Genomic DNA, 27,785 nt, shown 5'->3' on the forward strand with positions numbered 1-27,785 from the left:
ATCTCCTAGTAAAACCTCTTGTAGGAATTAGTTTTTAACAAAAACATTTTGTGAGATCTTTTCTGAATCTTTTAAGTTAATAAAATCTTAATGTTAAGATTTAATCATACAGATTCATAATCTGTTTATTTAAAGCCCAAATAAAAAACACTTTTACATGAGTCAAACATCATATCCAGTCTCCAGTAGGACAGACAGCAGGTCCAGGGATGGAAACACCTCCTGCTCACTACTGGTTGGTTGGTGGATCAGTCCGTTTCCATGGTGATGTTCTGGTTTTTGTTCAGGTTGTACCAATAGCCATACTGGTCCAGCTGTGAACCCCTATGTGAATGTGGTCCAAGAAGACGAAACAGGACAGCATAAGGCTCCTATATCATTATTATTATTATTATTATTATTTAGTTTCCATGATTTTGTTTTCACACTAAAACTCTTCACATTCTTTTGCAGTTGAAATGAATGGGATAGGAACCTCCTCCCACCTCCTCCATCCTCCTCCGTCCTCCTCCTCCGTCCTCCTGTGGTTCTGCAGTAGCGTGTTTCAGCCTCCGTCCACCTCCTCCAGTCAGCCTGCAGCCTGTCTGAGCCTCCTCAACACCTCCTCCGGACTGAGAGAGGAGTCCACTTTGATGAGTTTGTCTCTGGACCTGGACCCCTGCGAGAAACAGGAGAAAGGAGGTAAAACAAAGCAGGATGTAGATAAAGCAGAATAGATGTTATTATTACTAGGGCTGTCAATCGATTAAAATATTTAATTGTGATTAATTGCAAATTAATCACATTTTTTATCTGTTGAAAATGTACCTTAAAGGGAGATTTGTCAAGTATTTAATTCTGTTATCAACATGGGAGTGGGCAAATATGCTGCTTTATGCAAATGTATGTATATATTTATTATTGTAAATCAATTAACGACACAAAACCCCTCATTTAGCATAAAAAAATATGCTCACATATGATCATAACATGGCAAACTGCAGCCCAACAGGCAACAACAGCTGTCAGTGTGTCAGTGTGCTGACTTGACTATGACTTGCCCCAAACTGCATGTGATTATCATAAAGTGGGCATGTCTGTAAAGGGGAGACTCGTGGGTACCCATAGAATCCTTTTTCAGTCACATATCTGGAGGTCAGAGATCAAGGGACCCCTTTGAAAATGGCTGTGACAGTTTTTCCTCGACAAAATTTAGCGTAAAGTTTGGAGCGTTATTTAGCCTCCTTCATGACAAGCTAGTATGACGTGGTGGGTACCAATGGATTCATTAGGTTTTGTAGTTTCATATGTTACAAGTATACTTCTCTTTAGCTTTACAACTGAGCCGCTACAACCTAAAAATAGCAACTTCATGTCATATTTGTTGTCGTTTAGCCTTTCAAAAACAACATTTTCACTGCGGTCAAAAACTGTTTGTTCTCCCACTTGCTGCCGCGCACAAAGGACGGCTCGCACCTGAAATAAACATGCCTTCAAAGCTCCATGCGAAAACCTAAAAAAAAAAAACTGAGCAAAACTGAGCCCGCTACAACCTCCGAAAGATCGGTGCCCTGTCGAATTTTTAAGAGGTTAATAAAAAATTGCAAGTTGCATTAAAGAAATTATTAGCGTTAAAACGCATTTGTGTTAATGCATTATTATCGCGTTAACTTTGACAGCCCTAGTTGTTATATAAAGACAGTCGACAAGGCAGAATAAATGGTGTAAAGGAGGCAAAGAAGCCAGTATAGAAAGGTGGAGGGGTAGGACACATGAGGTGAAGCAAGTGATAAAAAAAAAGGATAAAAAAGGTACAAAAGTGAGGATAAAGAGGGGGGAGGAGTCAGGATAAAGGGAAGTCGAGGTGGCAGGTTTTAATGTGTGTTAAGAGTGAATGGAAAGTTAGTTTTTATCCACCAAAATCTTGACTGCAAGGCTGTTTTAAACAGATGATGCAGCAGTCTATGCCTGTTTGTGTTTGTCCATTCACTCATGCTTCCTTTAAAATCCCCTTCACCTTCAGCCTGACACACCTGTCAAACCATAAGACCAAAAACTGTCTCTTGTAGTCGATGTGAATGTTAACAAGTTTCAGGAACCTTGTCAAGAGATATGTGACTTTTCTTCAGTTCCAGAACTTCAGCCAGGAAACGGATGAGCTCGGTGTTGGCCTCTCCGTCTGTCGGAGGAGCTGCGATGGAAACTCCCACCGCCTCCGCAGAAACGTCTGCAAGAGTAGAAGAAGAAAAGTTGTCTTTCAGGTGTTCACGCCAACAGTTTGGTTATTCTACACAGTGTGGCGATGGAAAGTGAAGGTGACCTGTGATGCCGCTGTGTTTGGAGCCGGGCTTGGCGTGCACCGTTATGGTAACAGCTCCACTTTTGTCTCGGGCCACCGGACAAGAAGCTTCCTGTGCTGCTCGAGCGGCAGCCGGCTGTCCTTTCACCTGGTAACACAGTATGGAGGGTCAGTTATAGTACATCGTTTAGTAATATAGAAGTATAAAGTAGTAGTTTAAGTATAAGTACCTCAAAATTGTACCCTTGTATGGAGTTACTTTTGTGTCTTTATTATGCAATCAAACAGAATAGGTCTGAGAGCAAAACTTTCCACACTGTAATGAAAAAATGTTTTATTGCAAGTAAAATACATTTGTGAATAAAAATGTAATGATGCAAATGTAAAATGAAAGCTTGATCTCGTGGATGGTACTTTTGAATTTGCAAACAAAAGTTTTTGATTTGCATTAATACATTTTTAATCACAAATTTATTTTATTTGCAATAAAACATTTTTTGATTGCAGTGTGGCAAGTTTTGCTCTGAAACCTATTCTGTTTGATTACATAATAAAGATGCAAATGTAACTCCATAGCCGTGTGCATCCCTTTAAAACAGATCTGATGTCCTTACAGGACAAAAATGTCCACGTCAAAAAAACCTGCCATAAAAATATTTTTAAGTACCCATATTGTAAAAAGTGAGATTTTCATGTCTTTTACATTATAAAGCAGGTTTAAGTGCTTTATAAATACTGTTAAACTATCAAAACGCTCAATATACGGAGAAACACACACAGCCCCGTATAGAGAAATTGTGTGTAAGCCATTTCTGTCCATTTGTGATGTCACAAATATACAATATTTAGACCATTACACAGTTTTAAACGTTAACATTCTAAATGTGTCCCAAGCCCCCAGGAAGTGCGCCGGTCGACGTTCCGGACTTTCATGCGCCAATGAGCAACTCTCATAGGAATGAACGGTGCCCCGCCTCCAACGCTGTATCCAGTTCCTTTAATACATCCATGATGTGTCCCAGTTTATTTCCTGTTGCAGCGTACGTACATAACATCAGCTGACAGGAAGTAAACATGGACCCAAGCTGTTGCCAGGCAACGCAATTCCGTTGAAATTAGCTAAAACGGAGCGTTTCAGACAGAGCATGAATACAGGTATATTCAAGCAGACAGAATTAGGAAAATAAAGTGTTTTTTAACATTACAGCAGGTAAACATTTAGTAGAAACACAGAATACAAGTATGAACCTGAAAATGAGCACGATATGGGACCTTTAAATACATATTATTTTCCACTGAGTAGATCTCTGACTCACCGCTTTCTCTTTTTTGGGCATCTGTCTGTTTCTGGAGACGTCAGACAAACGGTTTAACGGGACAGATTTAGAAAACCTTATAAAACTACAACTAATAGTTAAAGCTGCCCGGGGAAACATCCGCCTGCTACCTGCTATCTGAGGCAGGGAGCGGAAGTGCTAACAATGTAAACATCGTGATTTCCGCTTTTCAAAATATCAACTTCCGGCCTTTTTCACACTAAAAGCCTCAATGACAAACTAATGTTAATTTCCAGTTGAAACATCTGAAAATATAATAAAATTATTATTATATATAAAAGTATTTCTTCACCAATATTATTTATATTTTATATTTGATCAGAATCAGGTTTATTTTGCCAAGTATATAGGAACAACAATGACCAACAATAGAATAAAAAGAATAATACAAATAAACTGCTTAACTCTGTGGTTTAATCGTGTCTGTGAGAGCTGCAGAAGCTGGAAGAGATGATGATGGAAACACTAAACATACTTTTTATTATTTACTATATTTCCAGCGGCTACGTAAGAGTTTATTCTCTGTACTGTGAATATTTAATATCAGAATCAGGTTTATTTAACTAAGTATATACATACATGGAATTTGACTCCGGTTTTATGCAGCTCTCTCAATGTACATACACACAATAGAAATAACAGCTAGGAACAAAAATAAAAAAGAATACAATAATGAAAATAAAACGTCTATATACAAGTCAAATGTTCTGGAAGTTGTAAACAATACAAATGCAAAGAAATAAATACTGGATGGATAAAAATGGACTAGATGATTATATTTAGCATGTACATGTGAAGATGTCAATATAATGTACGTACAGTGAGTAGGATTTATATTATCAGTGACATATGATATGTACATATTACAATATGTACATTAAGTGACAGTTCATCTGTACATATTACAAAATAATGTGCATTAAAGACTGTAAATTATAATCTAAATATGTGCAAAAATGTGCATTAGACTGTAAATCATAATATATATGTGTGCAAAAATGTGCATTAAAGAAGACTGTATTTATAATCAAAAATGTGCAAAAATTTGCAATAAAGACCGTAAATTATCATCTAAAATGTGCATTACAGACCGTAAATTATCATCTAAATATGTGCAAAAATGTGCATTAAAGACTGTAAATTATATATTTTGGTGTTAGAGTGTTATTGACTGATTAAGTGTTCAAAGTGTCTCAGATTCTCATTTTTACTTGTGTTTTTTCTTTTTTTAGGCTACATACTTAATGAACATTGTTGGAGGGAACCTGAGATCCAAGATTTACATTTCCAACGACTGCTTCTCCGTAATTGTTGTGCATATAACAATAAATTACTTGAACTGAACCATCTGACGTAAGTAAGAAAATATGTATCTTTATATTTTGGGTGAAGTGACCCTTTAATCTAATTCTAACCACTGACATATTTACATTTATGTCCTTATAAATCACAGATAAATCTCTCATTCTGGTGTCATGGGAACTCTTATTTTGTCTAAGCTGTTATTTCATGTCATAAAAGCTTAAATATATTCCTTGTTGTTCAGCTGTTTTATAGTTTTTGTTGTGGTTTCACATGTTTTTTTATCCTTCATTTTTTTAGCTGCTGTTGAAGTGTGTGTGGCAGCTGGGAGTGTCTGCAGGCACTGACTGGTTCCTCTCCAGACCATCCCATTCATTAAAGAAAGTTTATAGCCTGCAGACACACTCACTGAGAGAGCCAGCCGCCGCTTCTCCCGTCTCACATGAAGACAGAGAAGAACTGGAGTAACACACCTGAAGGCTTCAATGGAGAACATCCAGAACCAGGAGGCAGAGGACGGCTCTTACCTGTGGTGAGAAACATTCAGTGATTTACTGTGTTATTGTTGTTTTACTCCATCAGATCTGGAGTCTGTTCCTGAACAACGCTTAGACTTTTTCCATGTAGTGAAGCTGCTGTAAAGCTGGGAACAGTCCAGGTTTACATTCCTGCTGTGTTGGTGAGGGACAGGCTGAGACGTGGCAGAGCGTTCAGATGACATGAACAGAGATGACCTGCTGCTGCTGTTTAAACCTCCTCACCTGGGCTGAAAGGTGCTGGTCCCAGTTCAGGTTACTGGTTGTTGTAGGAGGCTGCAGGGACCAATGTCAACAGGTTTTCATCTCCATCAGTCAACACAGAGAGGAGACACTCCACGACATTTATTTAATAACTTTAGTTACTTTACAGATTCAGATTATTAAAACAAAATCTAATAAACAAATAAATGATGATGTATTATAATAGATTAAACTACCAGCAGTATATAAAGTCATTAAAAGTAGTTCCATTTTTACCAGCTGCTACATTAAAGTGATAAACACATTAATGAATCAATTTTGACAGCACAATAATAGATATTAATCTGCATAAATTAGTATTTTTACCTTTGGTACTTTAAGTATATTTTGATGGTAATACTTTTATTTAAGTAACATTTTGAATGCAGGACTTTAATGGAGGACCACAAATGTCACGGAAGTAGTATTAAAGCATTTAATTGATTAATACCTAATTGTACAGTAAGAATATTTAATTAATATAAACCAAACAAATCAGACGGGATAAACTTTAAATGAATCATTAATTTTGAGGATCTGCTTGGAAAGGAAAATTTGTGATTTTGTCTATAGAAATAAAACTTACCTGCAGTGGTGGAAAGTACTCAAGTACTGCACTTAAGGACAATTATGAGGTACTTGTATTTTACTTAAGTATTTCCATTGTATGCTAGTTTCTACTTCAACTCTGCTACAACTCAGAGGTAAATATTGTACATTTTCCTCCACTACATTTATCTGACAGCTTTATTTACTTTACAGATTCAGATTATTAAAACAAAATAAACAAAACAAAGTATTATTATAGACACACACTACAACTACTCGTTATTAACTAATTATTTGCTTTATGAATAAATCTGCAGATTTTAAGTTTATAAAAGTATACTTTTAAGTGTACTTTAAATGTAAGAATAGTAAACTTTGAGTTCACAACTAGTTTACATTTAAGTTTTATTTTGTACTGCAACTACACTATAAGTATACAGATAGTGGACTACTTTTATACTTGTAAGCATACTACTTCAATACTTCTTTGGACTAAATAGGCCCACTTTTTAGTTTATAAAAGTATACTTTAAGGGTAAGTATTGTACTGATAGTTTACTAGTTTTATACTTGTAGCCCACTTTTTAGTTTATGAAAGTGCACTTTAAAGTATACTCTCAGTAAACTACTAGTTTAATAGTTTTTTTTATACTGCAAGTATACTTGTACATACTTGTAGCCCACTTTATAGTTTATGAAAGTACACTTTAAAGTATATTCAGTAAACTACTAGTTTTTATACTACAAATATATTAACTTATACTTTTCTTCAGTATCTCTTAATCAAAAGATTAAGAATGAGCCAAGTATACTTAAGTATACTTTTGTTAAGTATATCTCTGATATGTACATAAAAAGTAAACTGAAAGTATAGTCTCTTATTTTAAGTTTAGAAGAAGTATACCAATAGCACACTTGAACAAACTTGTTTTTTGGTAAGGGTCATATCGTATCGTATTGGTTTACGACCAAATACCTGCAGAACTAAAGACATTCATCAGCCTCAGCTGGACTTTGTGTTTACTGATAATTAGCTAGTGTTAGCATGCTAACATGGTGAACATAGAAAACATTATACCTGCTAAACATTAGCATGTTAGCTTTGTCATTGTGGGCGTGTTTTTGTGCTGATGTTATCATTTCAGTGGTTAGATGTGGAATAGTTGTGTATTAAAGGATGACTCTCAGAATTGTTTTTTAAAATTTAGAAGTTGTTTTTTAACTTGTTCTCGTCGTGTCTTCAGTTTCCAGAGAACTCCGTCTCTCAGACGCAAATGGAGGAAACGTTACGGCGGTCTGGACGGCAACAAACTGCTGGAGCCCAATAAAGACCCAGACATGAAAGGTTAGTGTGTGTGTGTGTGTGTGTGTGTGTGTGTAACACCCTGTGATTAGTGGTCTGTGGAGTATCCTTTAGTGGGCGGAGCCTGCTGGTCTCTAAATTAAGCTGCTGCCCAGTCATCACCACAGAGCTGCTAACCGTCCACAGAGAGGCTAACTATAGCAAACCACTGCTCTGCACCGATGCTCAGCTATTTCAGCTATTTCTATATATTTACTATATAATATACTCCACCGCTGAAAAGTTCATAATCTGCTGCTACAAAGCTTGATTGTGCCCTGTCAGATGTGTGAGAGGACTACTCCATGTACTGTATGTAAACTCTTCTTCAAACGTCACAATAGAAATAGAAGGTTAGTCTAGGGTTAGCAGTACTGGAATATCAGCTGAACATACTATAGACTAACAAATCACAGTTTAAAGCCCCTTGTTCCATGGTCGGGGCCATAGATTCTAACTTGCAGATACCTCAGTCAGATAAAGGATCATCGGGCCTCATGCATGAACATTTACCGTGGGCTTGTACGCGCGTGCCACGTTAGATCCATTAAACGATCCTAATTTCAGATAACTGTGTAAACATAAAGACCTACGTAAACATGATGAATGCCACCTGGATTTAAATGAACGTGCGTTCATGCTAATTTTAAATTAGCATAATTAACGGAAAATAAAAAACATCAACTTTTCAACTGCATCTCACAGCGTTTATCAGTGGACAGAGTTTTCTCTCTTGTCGTGGAGGTGGTTCTGAATAAACTGTTCTGTTCTGCGGTTCAAATTCAAACCAGCCTTGAAACAGCTGTGCTTCAAACATGTTCTTCACCAAAATAAAACAGCAACATGTATTGCTCCGTGGTCAGTTTGGGGTTTTCTGTTTCGGGTTTTGTCTGGTTTATTTGTCCAATTGTCTGGTTACCACAGTGGTTCCCAGACTGGGGGACGCGACCCCTGAGGGGGGCCCTGCAGAAAGGGTTTGGGAACCACTGGGTTAACAAACTGTACGGAGAATCTTCATCACCACACCATCAGACGCTGTGACATTATCCTCTGGCTTTATATTAAACATGAGAGAAACCACACAGCTGCTGATCTGTCATCAGCTCAGAAACTGAAGCATCAGTGTTTATTAAAGTAACAGCAGCACTCTTCTCTTCTCTTCTCCGACAGAGGATGGAGGGATGACAGACGAGAGTCAGCAGAGGAACACTGAGAACCAGGTAGACCTGCTTCAACATGTCACACTCGTATTATCATGCTGTGAAGATCAGAGAGTTGGTCTCCTTCAATCTGAGCAGGATCACAGAGGAGCATCAGACACTCCTCTTGTCTTCAATCAACACAGAAACCTTTGATTATCTTCTCAATAACAAGTGCACTTACTGCTACTATACTGAAGTTCAACTTTGAGATACTTGTACTTTCCTTGAGTATTTCCATTTCATGTTACTTTATACTTCTACCACACTACATTTATCTGACAGCAAAAAATATACAAAGATAATATGATGGTTTGTTATACATTAAACTAGTCTATAAAAGTACAGCTAAAATGATTAGTCCATTAATCAATTAGTGGATTGACAGAAAATTATCTGAGTACTTCCTCCACCACTGCAACACTTGCATACTACAGGTGTTTATTATGGTTTGAGGAGATCTTATTTTTCCATCCCTCTGTGTTGATTTAAGGATGTAGCACCTCGCCCAGCTCCCAGGAGCCTGATCCAGAACCAGGTCCAAACTGCAGTCCAGAGTCCGGTCCAGAGGCCCGTCAGCCTCGTGAGTCCTGGACCTGCAGGTACAGCGTGGAGATTCAAAAGTAAATCTGTGGTTAAGGTCTCAGGACCTTTGTTGTCATGGTTACAATAATAAAAAAATTTATAGATTATTTTTTTAAGCTTTTTCTTTTAGGACTGAATGAAAATAGTTGCATTTCTCTTTTGAATGGATCACAGCTTGACGCAAAAATATTTATCATATGATCTGATGCTCTGATCAAGATCTCTCATCTCTTTTTTCCTGTTTAGAAAGTTTAAACTCAGCTCACAGGACTGACTTATGGCCTCTACAGTATCCAAATGGTAACATATTTTACATCATAATAATAAAGAGACATTATGATTTTATGTGCAGTGGTCCCGGTGTCAGCCACTAATGGCGGCCTGAAGCCTCCTCTCCCCCAGGCGGTGGTCCAGCCCGAGGACAGAGGCTACCCCCTCTCCCAGCCCTGGTTCCCCCCCCAGCAGAGTCCGTCCAAACGCAGAGCGTAAGTCCTCCAGTCACTCTCAGAGTCACCACCATCATCTGCTAGCTACACCCTCCATCCCTCCTCATGTCGGTCCTCTGTGCTTTCAGGGCTGCTGATGTGCTGTTTGACAGCTTCGCCTCAGATGGAAAAATTAACATCAACCAGTTCTTTGAGGTATTTTTTACTCATTTACAGATATAACATGCTGTGGAAGGAAAAGGGGGACATATCTCTTGCGTAAAACATTACATTTATTGACATTTATTTATTTATTGAGTCATTTATTTATTTATTAATTTATTTATTATTTTGGCAGGTTCTGTCCTCCATATTTTGGGGGGGTTTGTGTTTATTTTAAGTTGAAGGAAACTGAGGGTTTGTTTGATTCTCTGTCAGGCCATCTGGAGCTCCGGGCTGCACAGGTCCGACCCTCGTCTCAGAGAGTGTTTCTTTCACCTGAGGAAACTGCAGGATGCCGAGGGATCCGTGGATAGAAACACCTTCCACAGGTGCTTCCTGTCTTCTTGGACTGGATTTCTCCCACTAAATACCTCATCATGGTTACTAACAGAAAACGGGTCTATAGTAATACTAAAAAATAAAACAATTAGGGCTGTCAATCGATTCAAATATTTAATCGTTATTAATCGCATGATTGTCCATAGTTAATTGCAAATTAATCACACATTTTGTATCTGTTCAAAATGTACTTTAAAGGGAGTTTTGTCAGGTATTTAATACTCTTATCAACATGGGAGTGGACAAATATGATGCTTTATGCAAATGTATGTATATATTTATTACTGGAAATCATTTAACAACACAAAACAATGACAAATATTGTCCAGAAACCCTCACAGGTACTGCATTTAGCATGAATAAATAAAATAAATATAAAAATATTATCGCGTTAACTTTGACAGCCCTAATTGAAATAAAATTGACCTAATAAATCAAGAGCTACTAGAAGAAACTGGAGGTTTAACTCCCTAGGCAGATGAAAATTTATTGAAATTTCTGTCAGAACAAATTCTCACACTTTTTTTACATACGAATGTGACCCCCAGATGTTTCCGTTTCAACTGTTTGAAAGGCAATAAAGGCTTATCTACAAGGTCAAATCATATCTTTTAGGGCTAATAAGAAAAATAACTCACAACAATTAAAACTTTGTAAACAAATAGCTGAATTGGATCAAAGATACGCACTATACCTACCCCCAAAGAGAGCATATGAAACTCAAAGCAGACTACGACCTTGTTTCCTCTTACTTCAGAGAAAAGGTACTGCTCAGGAACAAAAACATTCTATATATTCTATTTTGGCAGACAACTGAAGGGCGCTGGAGTCCAAAAAATTATCAACGGGTTGGTTTCCCAGGATGGCAAGGTTACTACAGACATACTAGAAATAAATCCACCTCCCATGTTTTGCAGATGATACGCTGCTTTATATCCAGCTGAAGTCTGACAGTGACCAGTTGTGCTCATGTTTCTGGATCTGGTGTCATTGTTTTTCAGCTAGTTGTGGATCACAGGAGTCTTCTGGTTCAAGTTCAGGATGCTGTTATAAGTGGTGATGTGGTTTTGGCCGTGATTAGTGATGTCATCATGTTTGTGGAGTTGCTGGTTTTGATAGTGTTTTTCCTGCTGTAGGTGCATCACAGGATTCGTCTCTCTGATCCTGAAAGCTCTGCAGGGCCGATTCGTCATCCCAGATTTTTCCACCTTCACCGAAGAAACTCAGAAGTTGTTTTCGAGGTGTCGTCAGCTGTCGTCTGTCCAGGTGAGTTCTACTCTGGAGGACTGAGGTCAGCAGTCACTTTTTTTCCCACCCTGCCCCCAACATCCTGTTAGATTCTGAGATCAGTTTCTAAACTTCTAAACATAGACTGGTGGACTTTAGACCAGAAAGTTTTTGACAGTGGTGGAAAGTAACTACGGTAAAACTTCAATTAAAAGCCGAGTCCTTTTTACTCGCCAGGTATGGTTAAACGTTTTGAGAAATAAACTCAGGCCTCAATTAGACGCCAGGTAACTTTTGTCAATATGGACGTGTTACACATCATTAGATCGGTTAGATTCTTCAAAATTCAAACGTCCAGTTAATTTTACAGAAACCATGAGCACAAACATATGATTCATTCAGATTTATGGTGCTGTTGATTGCTGCTAGACCGCCCTGTTAGGTGCTTTCTCCCTTTGTGTTGTTTTTGAAAGGCTAAATGCCAACAAATATAGATTGGAGCAGAGTGTTTCGTTGGATGGAAGCATGCTGTGAATTTCGGAAATAATTATCGTCCTTTTTTGGACTGAAGACAATTACAGTGAGACGCGCTGAGCGTTGCGTCACTTGTCTGTGTGAAAGAGAGATAGAAAGAAAGAGAAGACACGCAATGTTTCTGTAAGTTATTCATAATAATAATAATATAAATGTAAACGTTATTAAGCTTCTAAGCTTCAAACTATTTGATACAACAGTAAACAAGAGAGACAAATAAAAAGTGGCAACTCCTTACCAAGTCTTATAAAGTCTGAATGTGTCCATTCCTTGATTATTTATATTCCTTTAGTCCGTAAGCGTTCACCAATCAAAATAATCAAAACGGTTTTTAATTCAATTTAATCCAAGTTGTGAATATTGTCATGTGAAGTCTACTAAAGGATAAAGGAAGGTGTTGTGTTGATATGCTGGTGCCGTAAAACAAGCGTCGTTAACTGTCTCGGAGCTAGATCAAATGAATGGTTAATCAATTTTGATTCATAATTGATATGTTACTCGATAGCCTAATTTTTATACAAGTAATATTCATACTGGTTTAAATAATAAATTTTATAGTATTCCCAAATGACCTTTTTATTGTTTTGAATTTGTGAAACCAGGAGAAAGAGAAGGAGACCATGGACAGCACAAAGTGGGGCGTCTCCATCTGCACTGTGGATGGACAGAGGTACGTCTATATATTAAAACAAACCTATTTACATTTTCCTGATTATACTTACGTACTTTTATTAGTTAACATTTTCGATGCAGGGCTTTTACTTGTAACAAAGTATTTTCTACAGTGTGGTAGTACTTCTTCTGCAGTAAAAGATCTAAATACTTCCTCCATCACTGCCTGTAGATCTGTGGAAGTTTTATCTTGTAACTTGCATCTCAATTTGATGATGAGTATACAGTAAATGGGACTAAAAACACAGACTGGTTTTGTCTCCATTGTCTGTCTGTCTGTAATCTCACCAATCTGTGTTTACGTGGAGTCTTTTATTTCATACAGGTTGTCTCTGGGCGACTGGGCCGGCTCTCTGGTTCTGGGTGAGGTTTCATGGCCGCTGGTGTACGGCGTGGCGGTGGACCTGCTGGGCTCTGACCTCGTCCACAGATACGTTGGCGTGGAGGCGTACTCCAGACACGACTCTCCGTTCACACTCACCAAAACAGGTCTGGGAACAGTCGTCTGATTTCTTCTTAACTTTCTAATATCACATCTCTCATATTTCTCCCTCCCAATTTCTGTCTGATATTTCAGGTTTGACAGCGTTATTTCAGGTTTTTTATTTATATGCTCAACAATCACAGAGAAGCAGTCAGATGTCACTTTGATTTTAATATTTTTTTATATTATTTTCCAGTTGAAGCTTTAATCTCATTTCCATAATGATGACAGATAATGTAAAATAAAATCTCTTTAAAGGTTAACATCAATAAACAAATCAATGTTTGAACCTGCAGTTCAAATACACAGAAACTTCACTTTAAAGATATAATCAATAATTTGTTAAAAAACAAAGACTAGCCCCTCCCACCACCAAAATCAATCTGAAGCTGCCGTCAATCACAACTTGATTAACAGGTCTTGTGATTCAGAAACAGGACACAACAAATAATATAAGTTATTAATTCTGATGATGTTACATCTAGTAGGTGATTTATTAATTTCTAACAGGGGGGCGGACCCGGTTCGTTATGTTCACCCACGATGAACGACTCTTTTGGTTCCCCTCCCCCGCTTCTAGTTATATAGTTAGTATATATATATATAGAGAGAGAGCAATGGTTGGGGCCATAGATTCTAACTTACTGATATTTCAGTAAGAGATGGAGAAGGGGGGATGGCAGGTTAACAAGGGGGATGGTATCCCCCCCTCAAATCGCCTACTGGTTACATCAGTAATGTGTGTAAACACAGCAGTAAACCTGGTTCCTGGTCCAAGTTCACTGAGTTTATCTGGATCATGTTACCAAATAAACCTAACATCTGGAACATGGACTGATCCAGGTTTTTCTCAGTAAACCTGCTTCCTGGATCAGGATCCTGGAAACCCTTCTACATTTCAAAGTCTTTAAGTAAAACTGAATAAATCTGTATTTTATAAACTCAATAAATGTTCTGATTGGAGCATTCAGAAATATACACCTTGACCACCACCACCACCACCGTCATCATCATATGATGTATGATGATGCATCTTCTTCTATTTCTGTTGTCCTACAGTCACAGAGACCTTCACTGGTAAAACCTTCAGTTCATCAGCTCTAATGTATGGAAACATCCTCTCAGTGAAAGTGTGTGTGAAGGTGTGTATGGGTGTGTTAGTATCAGGATCAGAGAACGACAGCTTTCCTTCGTTCCAGTCCAGATTCACTCTGATCCTCTGGGGCTTCTTCTGCACTACAAGAACAGTGGCTTCATCAGATGAGGAGAATGTATTGTATTTACCATCACCAAACCATATCTCCCATATTGCAGACAGTAGGTCTCCCGTCTTATGGGCAGACTCTGCTAACACACCCAGTCCCCAGCCTGTACAGTCTCCAACCTGGACGTCCCAGCTGTGAGTCCCTGAGTTAAAGTCGTCAGAGCCCAGGACAGAGTGATATTTAATAATCCTCTCTGGATTATCAGGAAGCTGCTGTTTCTCTCCTCGTCTCATACTGGTCAGATCTTCAGACAGGATGAGTTCTGGATGAGCAGTGTTTGGGTCCAGAATCACAGGAGTGTAGGAGACCATGTCCTTCATCTTGTTCCAGATGTTGAAGGTCAGGTTGCCCAGGTGTTTGGCCTGGTCTATCAGAGCTCCTGAGAGCAGCTGTGGATCCTCCAGCAGGGGGCGCTGCTGGACTCTTTCCACTGCAGCCTTGTAGTTGAGCAGGAATGAGACGTCTTCAGCTCTCAGCTCGTCCTCTGTGGCTCTGACTGTGTCTGAAAGAGCTGCTATCTCTCTGCTCACAGCCTCCATCTTCTCCTTCATCATCTGACTCTTCTGCTCCTCTTCCTCCCTCAGTGCAGCCATCCTGGCCTCCTCTTCCTCTTCTAGAAACTGGTGAAGCTTCTTAAACTGCTCCTTAATCTGCCTCTCTGTGTGTCGGGCCTGGACCTTCATGTGTTCTGCTGTTTGATCAAACTTCACTTTAACTTCTTCAAAAACCTTTAACTTCTTCTTTAAGGGCTCCAGAGTTTCCTGAAGTTCCTTCTTGTGTTGTCGTGCAGCTTCATCGATGGGTCTGAATCTGTGGTTGGAGTGTTTTTCTGAATCTCTGCAGACGAGACACACCGGCTGCTGATGGTCCAGACAGAAGAGTTTGAGTTTCTCAGAGTGCAGACTGCAGAGAGCCTCTGAAGATCTCTGGTCTCTCTTCATTTTGTCTCTGAGTGAAGCTGAAAACACAGCAGGCAGACGGCTCAGCCACTCCCTGTTCCCTCAAAGTTATGATCACTTTAAGTCTTAAAACTCTCGTTCAGCTTGTGGATTCAGCAGCTGGTTGAAGTGGTAGTATTCCAGTATTCCCTCCTGTAGATGTCCTCTCTCAGTGGAAGTGGTGGTTTTGGTCTGAAGGTGAATCTTATCGTCCGTCTCTCAGTGTGTGTGTGTGTGCGTTGACAGAATAACAGAATAACAACCTGTTTCCTGGTTTGTCTCAGTTGAGGGGCAGAGCTTCATCATTCCAGTTCGTCAGGTTGAGTTTCATTCCAGACTTTATTGCCCCCATTAGATACGGTTCACTCCTTCTGTCTTTGTCTTGAGTACGTAGTTCATTCACACAAGAAATTATCCATTGCCGACTGTGTGAATGTGTAAATTAACAGACTTATAATATCACTGCCCCGTCTAGGGCACGAGTAGATCTGACCATAATCCCACAGAAAACCAGTGTGCCTTTAAACATCTTCATGACAACTCCATCTGCTGAGGAAGGTGATGTGATAAAACTGAAAGCTCCAGAGCAGCTACTAAATGGACCTTATGGTCAGTTTGTTAGACCACCTGCTGCGTTTTTTTTAAGCTTTTATTTCCACAAAATTCTCAATATATAAACATATCAGACAGAAAGTGTGTTTTCATCCCTGACCTATTTCACCTCTGACCTCTGACCTCTGACCCTGAACAGGAGATGGCATTAAGACTTTGGTTAAAATATCTGTTTGCAGGAATCCCTCACAGCCCGCTCACTGAGACTGGAGCCATCGTTACTACGTCTTTACTGCAGGTAACTCACTCATCCATCACTCATCATCCATCCATCCATCTATCACCAGTGTTGTCACTTCCTGTAACACTGTGTGTCGTGTGTCTCCAGCTGGCGGGGCGGCTGTGTGCAGAGGAAGAGGAGAAGTATGACTCGGTAAGTGACACGACCAGACAATAGACTGTAAACGTCCATTCAGAATCAAACTGACTGTTTGTTTGTAGGTGCTGAACGTCATCCGAAGGCTCTGCAACAAGGAGCACGCCAGCTTAAACTGCACCAGGTACTGACACTGCAAACAGACCTACAGTCATATTATAAAACTCGTATTTTAAAGGTGATATTCTATCCACCTTATTCCCAGCCCCCATGATGCCTTGCATGAATTAGGTGCGCAACTTCCGACGTATCGTGTCACTGAACCGGAACCGGCGTTTTCCATGGTAACGCTACGCTAATCGTCTCTCCTAGAGTGATTGTATTATAAATCTAGTAAAACATATGTGAACACCACCTATTACAGTTCAAACGGGATAATGTGATCATACCTCAGCCTTCTACTATGGAGGGATGGGAGGACGACCTGAAGAAGGGGCCTCAGATAACCTACACTAGCATATTTAGCTACGTTATTGACTCCGTTGCTACAGACGGTGAAGCGATGAACAATCTGAAAAGCTCTGAGGCAGATCAGTACTTCCACAGTAACAAGTTTATTTCTACACACAGATAACCGTACTTAAACTATTTGTAGTCTAATGCTCCCTGCGCTCCGTGCCATAAACTGCCTTACATTATAAACTGTACAGAGAATAGTCAAAGTAACTGGCTGTCATTAAACCAACGCTACGATGCTGTGTCATCCCTACACATGAAATCATAGCTGATGTTCTCCTTGCACCGCTGTCAGTCCTTTTAAGGACCCCACGTCTCTTCTATGCTGCTCTTTATAGCCCGAACACAAAGTAGGATACAAGTTTTCCTCCGTTGGCTTTTTGTCCACTAAATGAAATGAGCACACATAACGTTAAAAGGGTTTATGGTGGTCTCTTCAAGTTTAGGTTTTGTCAGCCAGATTCTTCTGGATTCCTCAGCTGTAGGTCGGCAATGGAAACTGAACCTTTGGTCACAAGAACAATCCCTTTTTGTTTTGGGTGCATGTTCAACACACTGTTGTTGAAGCCACAAATGCAGCTTTGTCTGGTTGTTAGTACAGCCGCCAACAGTGCAGCAATTATCAAGGCTCCGCAAGGACATTTTAGAAAATGTCAATTCAACGTTAGTAAAATATCTGTTAAAAATAAAGCAGGATTTGCTAAATTGAAGGCGAATTACTTTTCAAAAGAAACACCGTTGGTAGTTAGCAACTATGGTTAGCCTATGGGACTAACTAGCAAACTGCTGCTTCCGCTACCTCACCGGAAGTTACGCCCAAAATCATTTCTACAGTAACGTCCCCGAGAATAACGTGGATAGACGGGTTTCTTGTATACAAACGTTACTAGGTGTGTGAGCATTCAAAGGGCAAAACTGCTTTGGCAGCCAGTCACAAGATTGTAGTCATCAACCGTTGTAATCAGCATTGTTTGTAAATTATTGTTGACTATACTAGACCCCTGCAGAGTCCGACCACCAGATACCATTATCATATGACTTATTGGTATGAGATATCTTTCCAGTCAACATCTTTTCATAAGTGACTGTTGATTCCTTTAAGACAGCCTGTGAACCGGTCTTCCCATGAATTATCTTCAATTATAATAATTAATTCCCATGTTTCCTTGATGTTCCAGGTATTTTGTTAGATGTCAGTTATTATGAGCTTTTTATGTTTATGAGAGACATGGTTTTTAGTTAGAAAGCATTTTTCATCAATACTAATAAAGTAGTGTTTTATTTGGGTTTTCACTGACTAACTCTCTTTCAGTAGGACTTGTGATATAGTGTCTTATTTGAAGGTATACAGATCATTTGATCATTTGTTTTTTCTTGTGTGTGTAGGGAATAAAGTGAGTTTTGTTGTTGTGATGTTTAGTTATCAGAGCAGCAGGAAGGCCAGTGTGAGACTCCACTCCCTGTCCTTCTACCTGCAGGAGAAAAAGGTAAAACATCCTTTAAAACATCTTTTTCACCAGAGTCCACCCACGCCTCCTCTCTAAAAATCCTCCTGTCTTCCAGTGTTTTCCAGACAAGGCGGACATTAATGCTGCTTTGGATCTAATGCTGCAGGTAAAACACACCTTTAAGTTTATTGTTGGTTTACATCCCAACAGGTCAGGACACTTGTCATAATCTTTATTATTCTCACACAGTAGATGATTTGAGGGGGGATGCCCCCTTTGTTAACCTGCCATCCCCTAGTAGCAGAGAGAGTGCAGGGACAGACTATGTTAATCTAGTCTTCCTGAATCACTGATCCTTTACTGAAGTTTGTGCAAGTTAGAATCTATGGCCCCGACCACGGCTCTGAAATATCAGTAAGTTATAATCTATGGCTCCGACCACGGCTCTGAAATATCAGTAAGTCAGAATCTATGGTTCCGACCACGGCTCTGAAATATCAGTAAGTCAGAATCTATGGTTCCGACCACGGCTCTGAAATATCAATAAGTTAGAATCTATGGCCCCGACCACGGCTCTGAAATATCAGTAGCCAAAATAAAATAAAATAAAATAAAATAAAAGCAAGGTTAGTCCATAACCATATTAATCTGTTATGTAAATTAAATGTACAATTATTATTTTAAAAATAAATTAAAGATATGATAACTTCCTTATTATACAGTTATTTGTTATTGAGTTGTCTCTAGTGTGTCTCTACTGTTTCTCTGCTGTGTCTCTACTGTGTCTATGCTGTCTCTACTGTGTCTGTACTGTTTCTCTACTCTGTGCCTCTGCTGTCTCTGCTGTCTCTACTGTGTCTCTACTTTGTCTTTACTGTGTCTCTGTTGTGTCTCTACTGTCTCTCTACTGTGTCTCTGCTGTGTCTCTACTGTGTCTCTACTGTGTCTTTACTGTGTCTCTGTTGTGTCTCTACTGTCTCTCTACTGTGTCTCTACTGTGTCTTTACTGTGTCTCTGCTGTGTCTCTACTGTGTCTCTACTGTGTCTCTGCTGTGTCTCTGTCTCTACTGTGTCTCTGCTGTGTCTCTGTCTCTACTGTGTCTCTGCTGTGTCTCAACTGTCTCTTCTGTGTCTCTACTGTGTCTTTACTAAGTCTCTACTGTGTCTCTGCTGTGTCCCTGCTGTGTCCCTGTCTCTACTGTGTCTCTACTGTCTCTACTGTGTGACAGTGCGCCTCAACAGAGATCACCTGTGAATCAGGAGCTGCCATGGCCGCCTCGTTAGCCAACGGGGGCCTCTGTCCACTGTCAGGCGACCAGGTGCTGTCGCCGGCGGCGACGCGGAGCATGCTGTCTATGATGCAGGTGGCAGGGATGAAAGATTACTCCACTACCTTCCACTACAAGGTCTGTAAAGCCTCCATCCTGCTCTAGTCAACCATTAGGAGGAAATACTCACAGTTTAACACCTGGACGTACCTGCAGGACTTATGACATCACTACTTGTTTGGAGCCAATCAGGGTCCAGGTCACAAAGACACTACAGTGGAACAGGAGACATCTGGTGTCCAGAAGTTAAACTCTAGAAATTAACAATGTTTCCATGATGGAGAAGAAGGAGATGTCAGTTTTAGGAGTTATTATGTGTTATTAGTACCTGAAGTAAAGGATCTGTATAATTCACCCATCACTGACTCTATGTTTTTATATGGTTAATTTATTTTATATTATTTAGTTTGTCTCTGCAGGTACAAATACTGATCTGTTTAGTGAGGATCTTCACGTTTTGTCGTGTATGTTGACTTGTTTTTGGTTGCAGACGTCGGTACCGGCTGTGTCTGGCAGCCACGGCTCCCTGCTGGCGGTGGTTCCTGGTGTTCTGGGTCTGATGGCGTTCTCTCCGGAGACGGACGCCTGTGGAAACCCCTGGAGGGCCGTCCACTTCTGCCAGGTACGTAACACCTCCCTCATTTTTTAAAATTTAATTCACACCTTTCATGGTCGGCACAGAGCAGAAAATAAACTAACAATTAACTCTTGAAAACGACTTGTTCCAGATAATAAAAAGACCAAAGTAAAAATAGAAATATAATAATAATGATAACAATAATGATAATAATAATAATAATAATAACAGCATCGATAATAATAATGATAATGATAATAATAATAGTAATAACAATAATAATAAAATGATAATGATAATAATAATAATGATAGTATTAATGACAATGATAATAATAATAATAATAATGACAATAATAATAACAAATAACAAATTATAATAAAAATATGACTTTGAATTAAAATTCAGTTGTCATCTACATCATTTATAATAAGTAATACACAAGGTCACTGAGCATTTATTCAAGTGCTGCACTTAAGTACAAATTCGAGGTACTATTTTACTTGAGTATTTTCTTTTTATGCCGCTTTAACAGATTAGCGTTTGACAGAAAATTTACTCTGATTATTGTTCAAGTCATTTTCCGATGCAAATATGCTATATACCTACAGACTATAGACTACAGGTTGGGATGGAAAGGACTGATTTAGATGTATTATATAATAGTGTGATAAAGAGTAGAGTTTAGATCTGGAGATCATCTATTTATTTTGTTTATGTTTATTTATTTTGCACAATACTACACAAACATAACAAAAATAAATAACATACAGTGCAGGAAGAGGCAAAAAAAAACCCACTGGGTTTATTTGCAGCCTCCACCTAAATAGAGTTAAAATTTCACAATGTTATAGAGAACCCAAGATTAATATACAGAAATAATATGACTACATAATGATGATGTCAGACAATTAGAACAAGATATATAAAATAAAATTATTAACAATAAATATATTTAAAAAAGGCGACTTAAGACGGAGGCTTTAGTCAGTTTCATGACAACAAGAGTGACAGGGTGTTAAGTGTATTTCTCTCTTTCTTTCTTTCTTTATTTGGTCATTTGTTACCGCAATGCAAACAAAAATAAATGATTATTTATATTTTTTAGAGGGCGACCAGCACCCCCCAGGAAGGTGCCGCCCTAGGCAACCGCCTATATGGCCTATGCCTTAAACCGGCCCTGTATTTATATATATGTGTTTGTGTTTGTAGGAGCTGATTTCCACATTTCAGCTGCACAGTTTTGACATCAGGACTCCGTTCAGACAGATTCTGGCCTACAGACAGTGGAAGGCTGAATCTGAGGTCAGTTCTGTTAAAGTTAACTTTACGTCTCTCCGTCTCTCTTCAGGATCAGTGTTCATATAAACCCTCCTCTCCTCTGCAGGGATACCAGATCATGAACGTCTTGCTGGCAGCTTTTAAAGGAGATGTCCAGGCCATGAGGAGGTAACGCCACACGTCAGGTTTTAATATGACAACATTACATAACCACGTTAATGCAGATTATACACTGTCAGTATACGTGTTTATTAAGTCAGGCAACACATTCTACAGACTTTAGGTGATCCTCTAACTTTTCCTCCAGCGTCACCATGAGGTTGAATTACAGCCTCACGGAGCTGCTGCCATGACGGTAGACTCTGGAGCTAAAAGAACAACCCATGTTAACCTGTGTATATTATATTTATAGGCCTACTTCTGCACTATTTATGTCTCAGATTCTCATTCTCACCTCGTGTTTTTCTTTTTATACATATTTAATGAGCACTGTTATAGATGGAGCCTGAGATCTGAGACTTTCATCGCCAACGACTGCTTCTCTGTAATTGTTGTTCACATGACGACAATAAATAACTTGAAACTTGAGTTTGAAGACTTGATTGATTTCTGAGGATGAACAGACAGACATGTCAGACAGTATCTCTTCTTCTGTGGTTGTCTGCAGGTACTTCCTGTCTGGAGCAGATGTAAACGCTGTCGACTACGACGGCAGGTCGGCTCTACACGTGGCGGCCGCCGAAGGTCACGCAGAGGTCATCCGCTTCCTGCTCCAGAACACCGGAGCGAACCCCGCCCTCAAGGACAGGTGAGAGACCGTACCTGCAGAAGACAGTGTGTCCAACCATCAGCCTCTGGAGTGTCAGACTGGAAAACAATAATTACAGAGCAAAAATCTCCATCTTAACTTGTATAACATATAGAAGCCTTTCCTGTTAGTAGCCATGATGAGGTATTTAGTGGGCGGAGCGTTAAGTGGAGGCAGAATAATTCTCTGAACACGTAAGTTAACGCTGGCTAGCAAATATTGTTGGCTTGTATTGCCGCTAAATGAGTAAAATTTAACAACTTAATGCTTCATCCACACACTCTTGTCACAGTAGGCTATAGGAAAGCACAGTGCTATCGCCAGATGAGGGACAACTTTGTTCGCCTCATTTTCTGTGTTTCATGACAGCATGGTGGAATTAGCATGTTAAGCCATTTAAGTAGCCAGCCGTTCGACCAGCGGGTTGGTGGCCAACGGCAGCGCTGTAAAGATAGATTGAAGGCGTATAAATCTTTGGATGCCTATAGTTAACTATCTTTCAGTAAAGTCAGTCAAAAAGAGAGTCGCACAATATCGCCGAAGCGTTTCAGAGATGACGAGAAAGGGTTGCTTATAGTTTAGCCTTCTAGCCAATGGCTCACGGCTGCGGTTAGCAGAAGGCTAAACTATTAGCAACCCTTTCTCTCCATCTCTGAAACGTTTCTCCGATATTATCGATCATAATCACAGTTTGTCATCTCAAATGTATGTGATATCTGGATTCTGGCACCCAACAACACAGCAAGATGACATTTTAGATGTGTAACTTTAGCCCACTGCTAGTGTTAGCCTCCAGTCTTTCCTTTGTTTAGCCTCCAGCTAACACCGTGATGTCATCATGATGTCGACAGAAAAATGTACTATTATCTTTAGTTGACCCTTAAAAAACAAGTGAAAACATCTTCTGGTGCAGTCAGAATATTTCAACAAGTTCCAATAAAATCATCTTGCTTCATTTTCCTGAGATTTATCTTGAAACAAGAAAGAGGGAAACTTTAATTGATAAAATACTTGAAACAAGTTGAGTTATTCTGACTCCACTGGTGACTTTTACGATTGTTTTAAATTAATCTGACTAAAAGGACTTAAATAATAGACATGACTTGTTTTGGTCCCTGTTGGAGGAGACGGTGTGTGATGTAGTTTTGTCTCTCCACCAGATGGGGGAGCTCTCCTCTGCAGGAGGCCAGGAGACACAACAAGGACGCTGCCGTCCAGCTGCTGCAGGGATCTGTCTGAATCTGACCTTTGACCTGTTAGACAAATGTTATCTGATGAATAAAATGGACAAAATAAATCAATAAACCTGCTTCTTTATACAGCCAGTGGTGGAAGAAGTACTCAGATATTTTACTGCAGTGAAAGTACTTATACCACAGTGTAGAAATACTCTGTATGGAGGACCACAAGTATCAAGAAAATAGTAATAAAGCATCTCATTAATTAATAACTATTTGTACAATAAAAACAGTCATTCATAAATTTGTTTACAAATTAATTTATTAATCTAGAAATAAATAGACTAAACTACAAAGTAATTCATTATTGATACTTAAATGGGCAATAAAAAGAGGATTTATAAATGAAATATTGATCCATTAACAAAGAGTTCAAATTAAAAAAAATTACAAAAATAACATAAAACTGTCTATTAGTACATCATTTAAAAATACATTGAGTAATTTACAAATAAATAAATGGCATTTAAAAATATATTTTAAAATGCAGTTTAAAAAGAGAAACAAATAACATAAGAATACAGATTTTATTCAGGCATTTAAAAGGGCAATTTCCTTTTCCTATACAGCCTGATGGATTCATATTTAATTTGTAAATTATTTTTATAATTCTACTTTTAAAATATCAAATAATTAATTACTTTTTAATTTAGTCTATTTATTTATAGATGAATAAATTAAACAAATAATTTAATTATTAAACAAATGTATTGATGCCTATTTTTATTGTACAATTAGTTATTAATTCATGAAATGCTTTATTACTATTTCCGTGACACATAAAAGTCCTGCATTTAAAACATTACTTAAATAAAACTACAAAAGTACTACCAAAAGTAAAAGTACTCATTATCCAGAATAATCTATATTATATTATTGTATTCTAATTATTGATGCATTAATGTGTTCATCACTTTAATGTTGCAGCTGGTAAAGATGGAGCTACTTTTAATGACTTTATATATCCTATATGCATTACTTTAGATTGAGAATTCCCCCCTGAGGATCAATAAATTCTTATTAATATCATAATTTATTTGTTGAAAATATTTTGTATTATTGAATAACTAGTAACTAAAGTTATCAAATAAATGTGCAGTAAAAGTACAATATTTCTCTCTGAGATGTAGTGGAGTAGAAGTATAACAGAAAATGGAAATACTCAAGTAAAGTACAAGTACCACCACTGGAAACAGGCGTCTGTTCATACAGCAGGTTCACTGAGTTATTATCTGGATAACTTCACTAAATAAAACTCATGTTTCGAGGCTTTACTTTTGAGGGAAAGTAGAAGTACACAGAGCAGTGGAGTACTTCACTTTTATCACACGAGAGTTGAACTTTTAAACAGATTAAATGAGGGTTAAGTGAGCAGTTTAAGTTCTCTTTGTCTCTGGACTGAAAGCAGCTCCGGACTCTGAGTGAATAATTAATATTCTGTTCACATCAGCCTCTTTTCTATTGATGAGAAAACGCTGCTCTGGAATCAGCTGCAGTGTTGTTGAGTTTAATAAAGCAGCTTTATGTTTCTGAGGAGAGACTCTGGCTTCCTTCTGTAGACTCACATTAACTTTTCTTTCTTTCAGTACTTAAAATATTATATTATTATTTGAAAAAGTAACATTTACTGAAGTACTGTACTTAAGTGCAATTTTGAGTCACTTGTACTTTTCTTGAATATTTACATTTTATGCTACTTTATACTGCTGTTAGATAAAAGTTATTTCTTGGTGGCACCAGAAAAGATCAAAGGTGGAAAGTAGTACATTAACTCAAATACTGGATTATTTCAATGTTCTGCTACTTTCTACTTCTTCTCCGCTACATCTCAGAGGTAAATATTGTGCTTTTTACTCCACTACATAATAACTTAAGCTACTTTACAGATTCGGATTATTAAAACAAAATCTAATCAGATAATAAATGCTGATGTATTATTATAGATTAAACTACCAAAGAATAAACAATACTAAAGAATAAACAATTTAACAATAAAAATAGGCATTAATACATTTGTTTGCAAATTAATGTATTAATCTATAAATAAATAGACTATATTACAAATTAATTATTTTTTTATTTTGTTGGGCAATAAAAAGAGGAATTATACAAATAATTTGCAAATGAAATATTAATCCATCCAGCTATATGACTGTTAAAATCCAATAGATAATTGCCCTTTTAAGTGCCTTTTTTGAAAAAAATAAAAATATTTTTAAACTGCATTTTCAGATACATTTTTTTAAATTCTATTATATTTATGAATGTATTGATGTATTTTTAAATTATGTACTTATTGACTGTTTTATGGTGTTTTTGCAAATCCATTTTTAATTCAAGCTATTTATTGATGGATTAATATTTAATTTGTAAATTATTTTTATACGTCCTCTTTTTAATGCTTCTTTATAGAGTAGTTCTACATTGTGGTATTACTACATTTACTGGAATAAAATATCTGAGTACTGCTTGCAGCACGGTTGAGTTGACATAAAAACTTCAACAGTAAATGTGACATTAACGTCAGAAAGTAGAACTTTAAATGTCTCTGCTGTCAGAAAAAAGACACATTTTCTTCTGAATCATAAAAACATTAAACTTTTTAAGTTTTATTGTTTTGTTGTCACTTTGAAACTTTTCATGTTTTATTTGTGACCACCTCATGAATATTCATGAGATGAGGAGTTGTGAACCAATCATCTTCTGAGAGTCAAGCTGACATCAGACCGGTACCGGATGTTAGGTATGTACCTTCACAATAAAAGTATAACATCAGCTACTGTTGGTTAACCACATACAGTAGCTAGTTGAAGTAATTTTATTTCAGTAATTCTGTAGTTCTTCCTCTGCTTTGTGTTTCCATATGACTGAGTGACTCAGTGATGGACATATGTCAGATAAATGTATTATAGAGTAAAGCTGCAACAATTCATTAATAGAATAGTTTTTATATTCTGTTAATCGTTTCAGTCGTGTTTCAAGCAAACACGCCAGAAATGTTCTTCTTAAGAGTGAGAATTTGTTATTTAAGTGAAACCCCTTTGGGTTTTGGACATAACTAGTTATTTGAAGACGTCACAGTGGATTATGGAAAACTGGGATAGCTTTTTTTAAAAAAACTAAACGATTAATCAAGAAAATAATCAGCAGATTAATCGATAATGAAAATAACCGTCAGTTTCAGATTTATTATGAGCACAAAACAATACATACATGTTGACTAAAGTACTTTACAGAGAGATTAAAAATATAATCTGATGCACAAACATAAAAAATACATGGAATTTAACTCAATGTACTTACACACAATAGTAATAACAGAATATAACAATACAATAATAAAAATAAAAATGAAATATCTATATCTAAATCAAGTGTTCTGGAAGTTGTAATAAATACAAATAGTGCAAAGAAATAAATACAGGATGGATATACATGGACTAGATGATTATATACAGCATGTACATGTGAAGATAATGTATAATGTACATACAGTGAGTAGGATTCCTATTGGCAGTGACAGATGATATATACATATTAAAGAAAATGTGCATTAAAGACTGTAAATTATAATCTAAATATGTGCATTAAAGACTGTAAATTATAATCTAAAATGTGCATTAAAAACTAAATTATAATCTAAAAATGTGCATTGAAAACTAAATTATAATCTAAAAATGTGCATTAAAGACTGTAAATTATAATCTAAAAATGTGCATTAAAGACTGTAAATTTTAATCTAAAAATGTTCAAAAATGTGCATTAAAAACTGTAAATTATCATCTACAAATGTGAAAAATGGTGCATTAGATAGAATGAATTATATCTATAATGACAACAGTGGATATTTGGTGTTAGAGGGTTATTGACAGTATGACTGATTCAGTGTACATCAGAGTGACGGCCTAACGGGATGAAACTGCTCTTGTCTCTTTCTTCTTCTGAAAATGGAGATGCATGTGTCTACAACAGACGTATTGCACTGAAAACCAATGAATAATCATTCATGAAATCATCATGACTTTAAAGTAAAGCTGTGTCCTGCTGAACGTGAACATGTGATGACGTGAACACAAAGAGAAGAAAACAGAACCAGTTTGTTCCCACAGCAGCCAGAACAAGAAACCAGCTGCTCTGTAATTATGAAGGACGCTCCCAAACACACAACTTCCACCAGGAAACAA

The 27,785-nt window shown here is 37.7% G+C and overlaps 2 protein-coding genes across 3 annotated transcripts; one reads left to right on the top strand and one right to left on the bottom strand.

Moving 5' to 3' along the window:
* Positions 1 to 3,759, bottom strand: c4h15orf40 (chromosome 4 C15orf40 homolog). The gene is made up of 5 exons (XM_074633420.1): positions 3,595 to 3,759; positions 2,300 to 2,426; positions 2,079 to 2,206; positions 486 to 658; positions 1 to 324 (listed from the first exon to the last, which is right to left on the bottom strand). Exons 1-4 carry the CDS (start codon positions 3,712 to 3,714, stop codon positions 569 to 571), a joined length of 465 nt encoding a protein of 154 aa, XP_074489521.1. The 5' UTR covers positions 3,715 to 3,759; the 3' UTR covers positions 1 to 324; positions 486 to 568.
* Positions 2,313 to 25,134, top strand: glsl (glutaminase like). Of its 2 annotated transcripts, XM_074633398.1 has the most exons (23): positions 2,313 to 2,446; positions 4,848 to 4,968; positions 5,218 to 5,449; positions 7,490 to 7,590; positions 8,758 to 8,807; positions 9,280 to 9,388; positions 9,724 to 9,856; positions 9,946 to 10,012; positions 10,235 to 10,347; positions 11,494 to 11,623; positions 12,721 to 12,788; positions 13,116 to 13,279; positions 16,269 to 16,327; positions 16,418 to 16,462; positions 16,531 to 16,589; positions 18,342 to 18,408; positions 18,485 to 18,535; positions 19,599 to 19,775; positions 20,188 to 20,319; positions 21,487 to 21,579; positions 21,662 to 21,723; positions 22,223 to 22,363; positions 23,524 to 25,134. In XM_074633398.1, exons 3-23 carry the CDS (start codon positions 5,403 to 5,405, stop codon positions 23,600 to 23,602), a joined length of 1,947 nt encoding a protein of 648 aa, XP_074489499.1. In that variant the 5' UTR covers positions 2,313 to 2,446; positions 4,848 to 4,968; positions 5,218 to 5,402; the 3' UTR covers positions 23,603 to 25,134. The 2 variants fall into 2 exon arrangements, with proteins under 2 accessions (XP_074489499.1, XP_074489500.1); XM_074633399.1 differs by lacking the exons at positions 2,313 to 2,446; positions 4,848 to 4,968; positions 5,218 to 5,449 and adding an exon at positions 6,668 to 6,780.
* Positions 25,135 to 27,785: the final 2,651 nt, after the last annotated feature.

The sequence above is a fragment of the Sebastes fasciatus genome, chromosome 4 (genome assembly GCF_043250625.1).
Source record: "Sebastes fasciatus isolate fSebFas1 chromosome 4, fSebFas1.pri, whole genome shotgun sequence".
NCBI lineage: Eukaryota > Metazoa > Chordata > Actinopteri > Perciformes > Sebastidae > Sebastes > Sebastes fasciatus.

Bases quoted from the DNA above. Each gene is read 5' to 3' on its own strand.
- c4h15orf40 (XM_074633420.1), bottom strand. From the start codon at position 3,714: ATGTTTCCCCGGGCAGCTTTAACTATTAGTTGTAGTTTTATAAGGTTT. The intron at 2,207-2,299 runs GTCACCTTCACT...CTACTCTTGCAG, and splicing joins CAAACACAGCGGCATCACAG to ACGTTTCTGCGGAGGCGGTG. The intron at 659-2,078 runs GTTCCTGAAACT...TGTTTCTCGCAG, and splicing joins GTCACATATCTCTTGACAAG to GGGTCCAGGTCCAGAGACAA.
- glsl (XM_074633398.1), top strand. From the start codon at position 5,403: ATGGAGAACATCCAGAACCAGGAGGCAGAGGACGGCTCTTACCTGTG. The intron at 9,389-9,723 runs GTACAGCGTGGA...TTTTATGTGCAG, and splicing joins CGTGAGTCCTGGACCTGCAG to TGGTCCCGGTGTCAGCCACT. The intron at 22,364-23,523 runs GTGAGAGACCGT...TCTCTCCACCAG, and splicing joins AACCCCGCCCTCAAGGACAG to ATGGGGGAGCTCTCCTCTGC.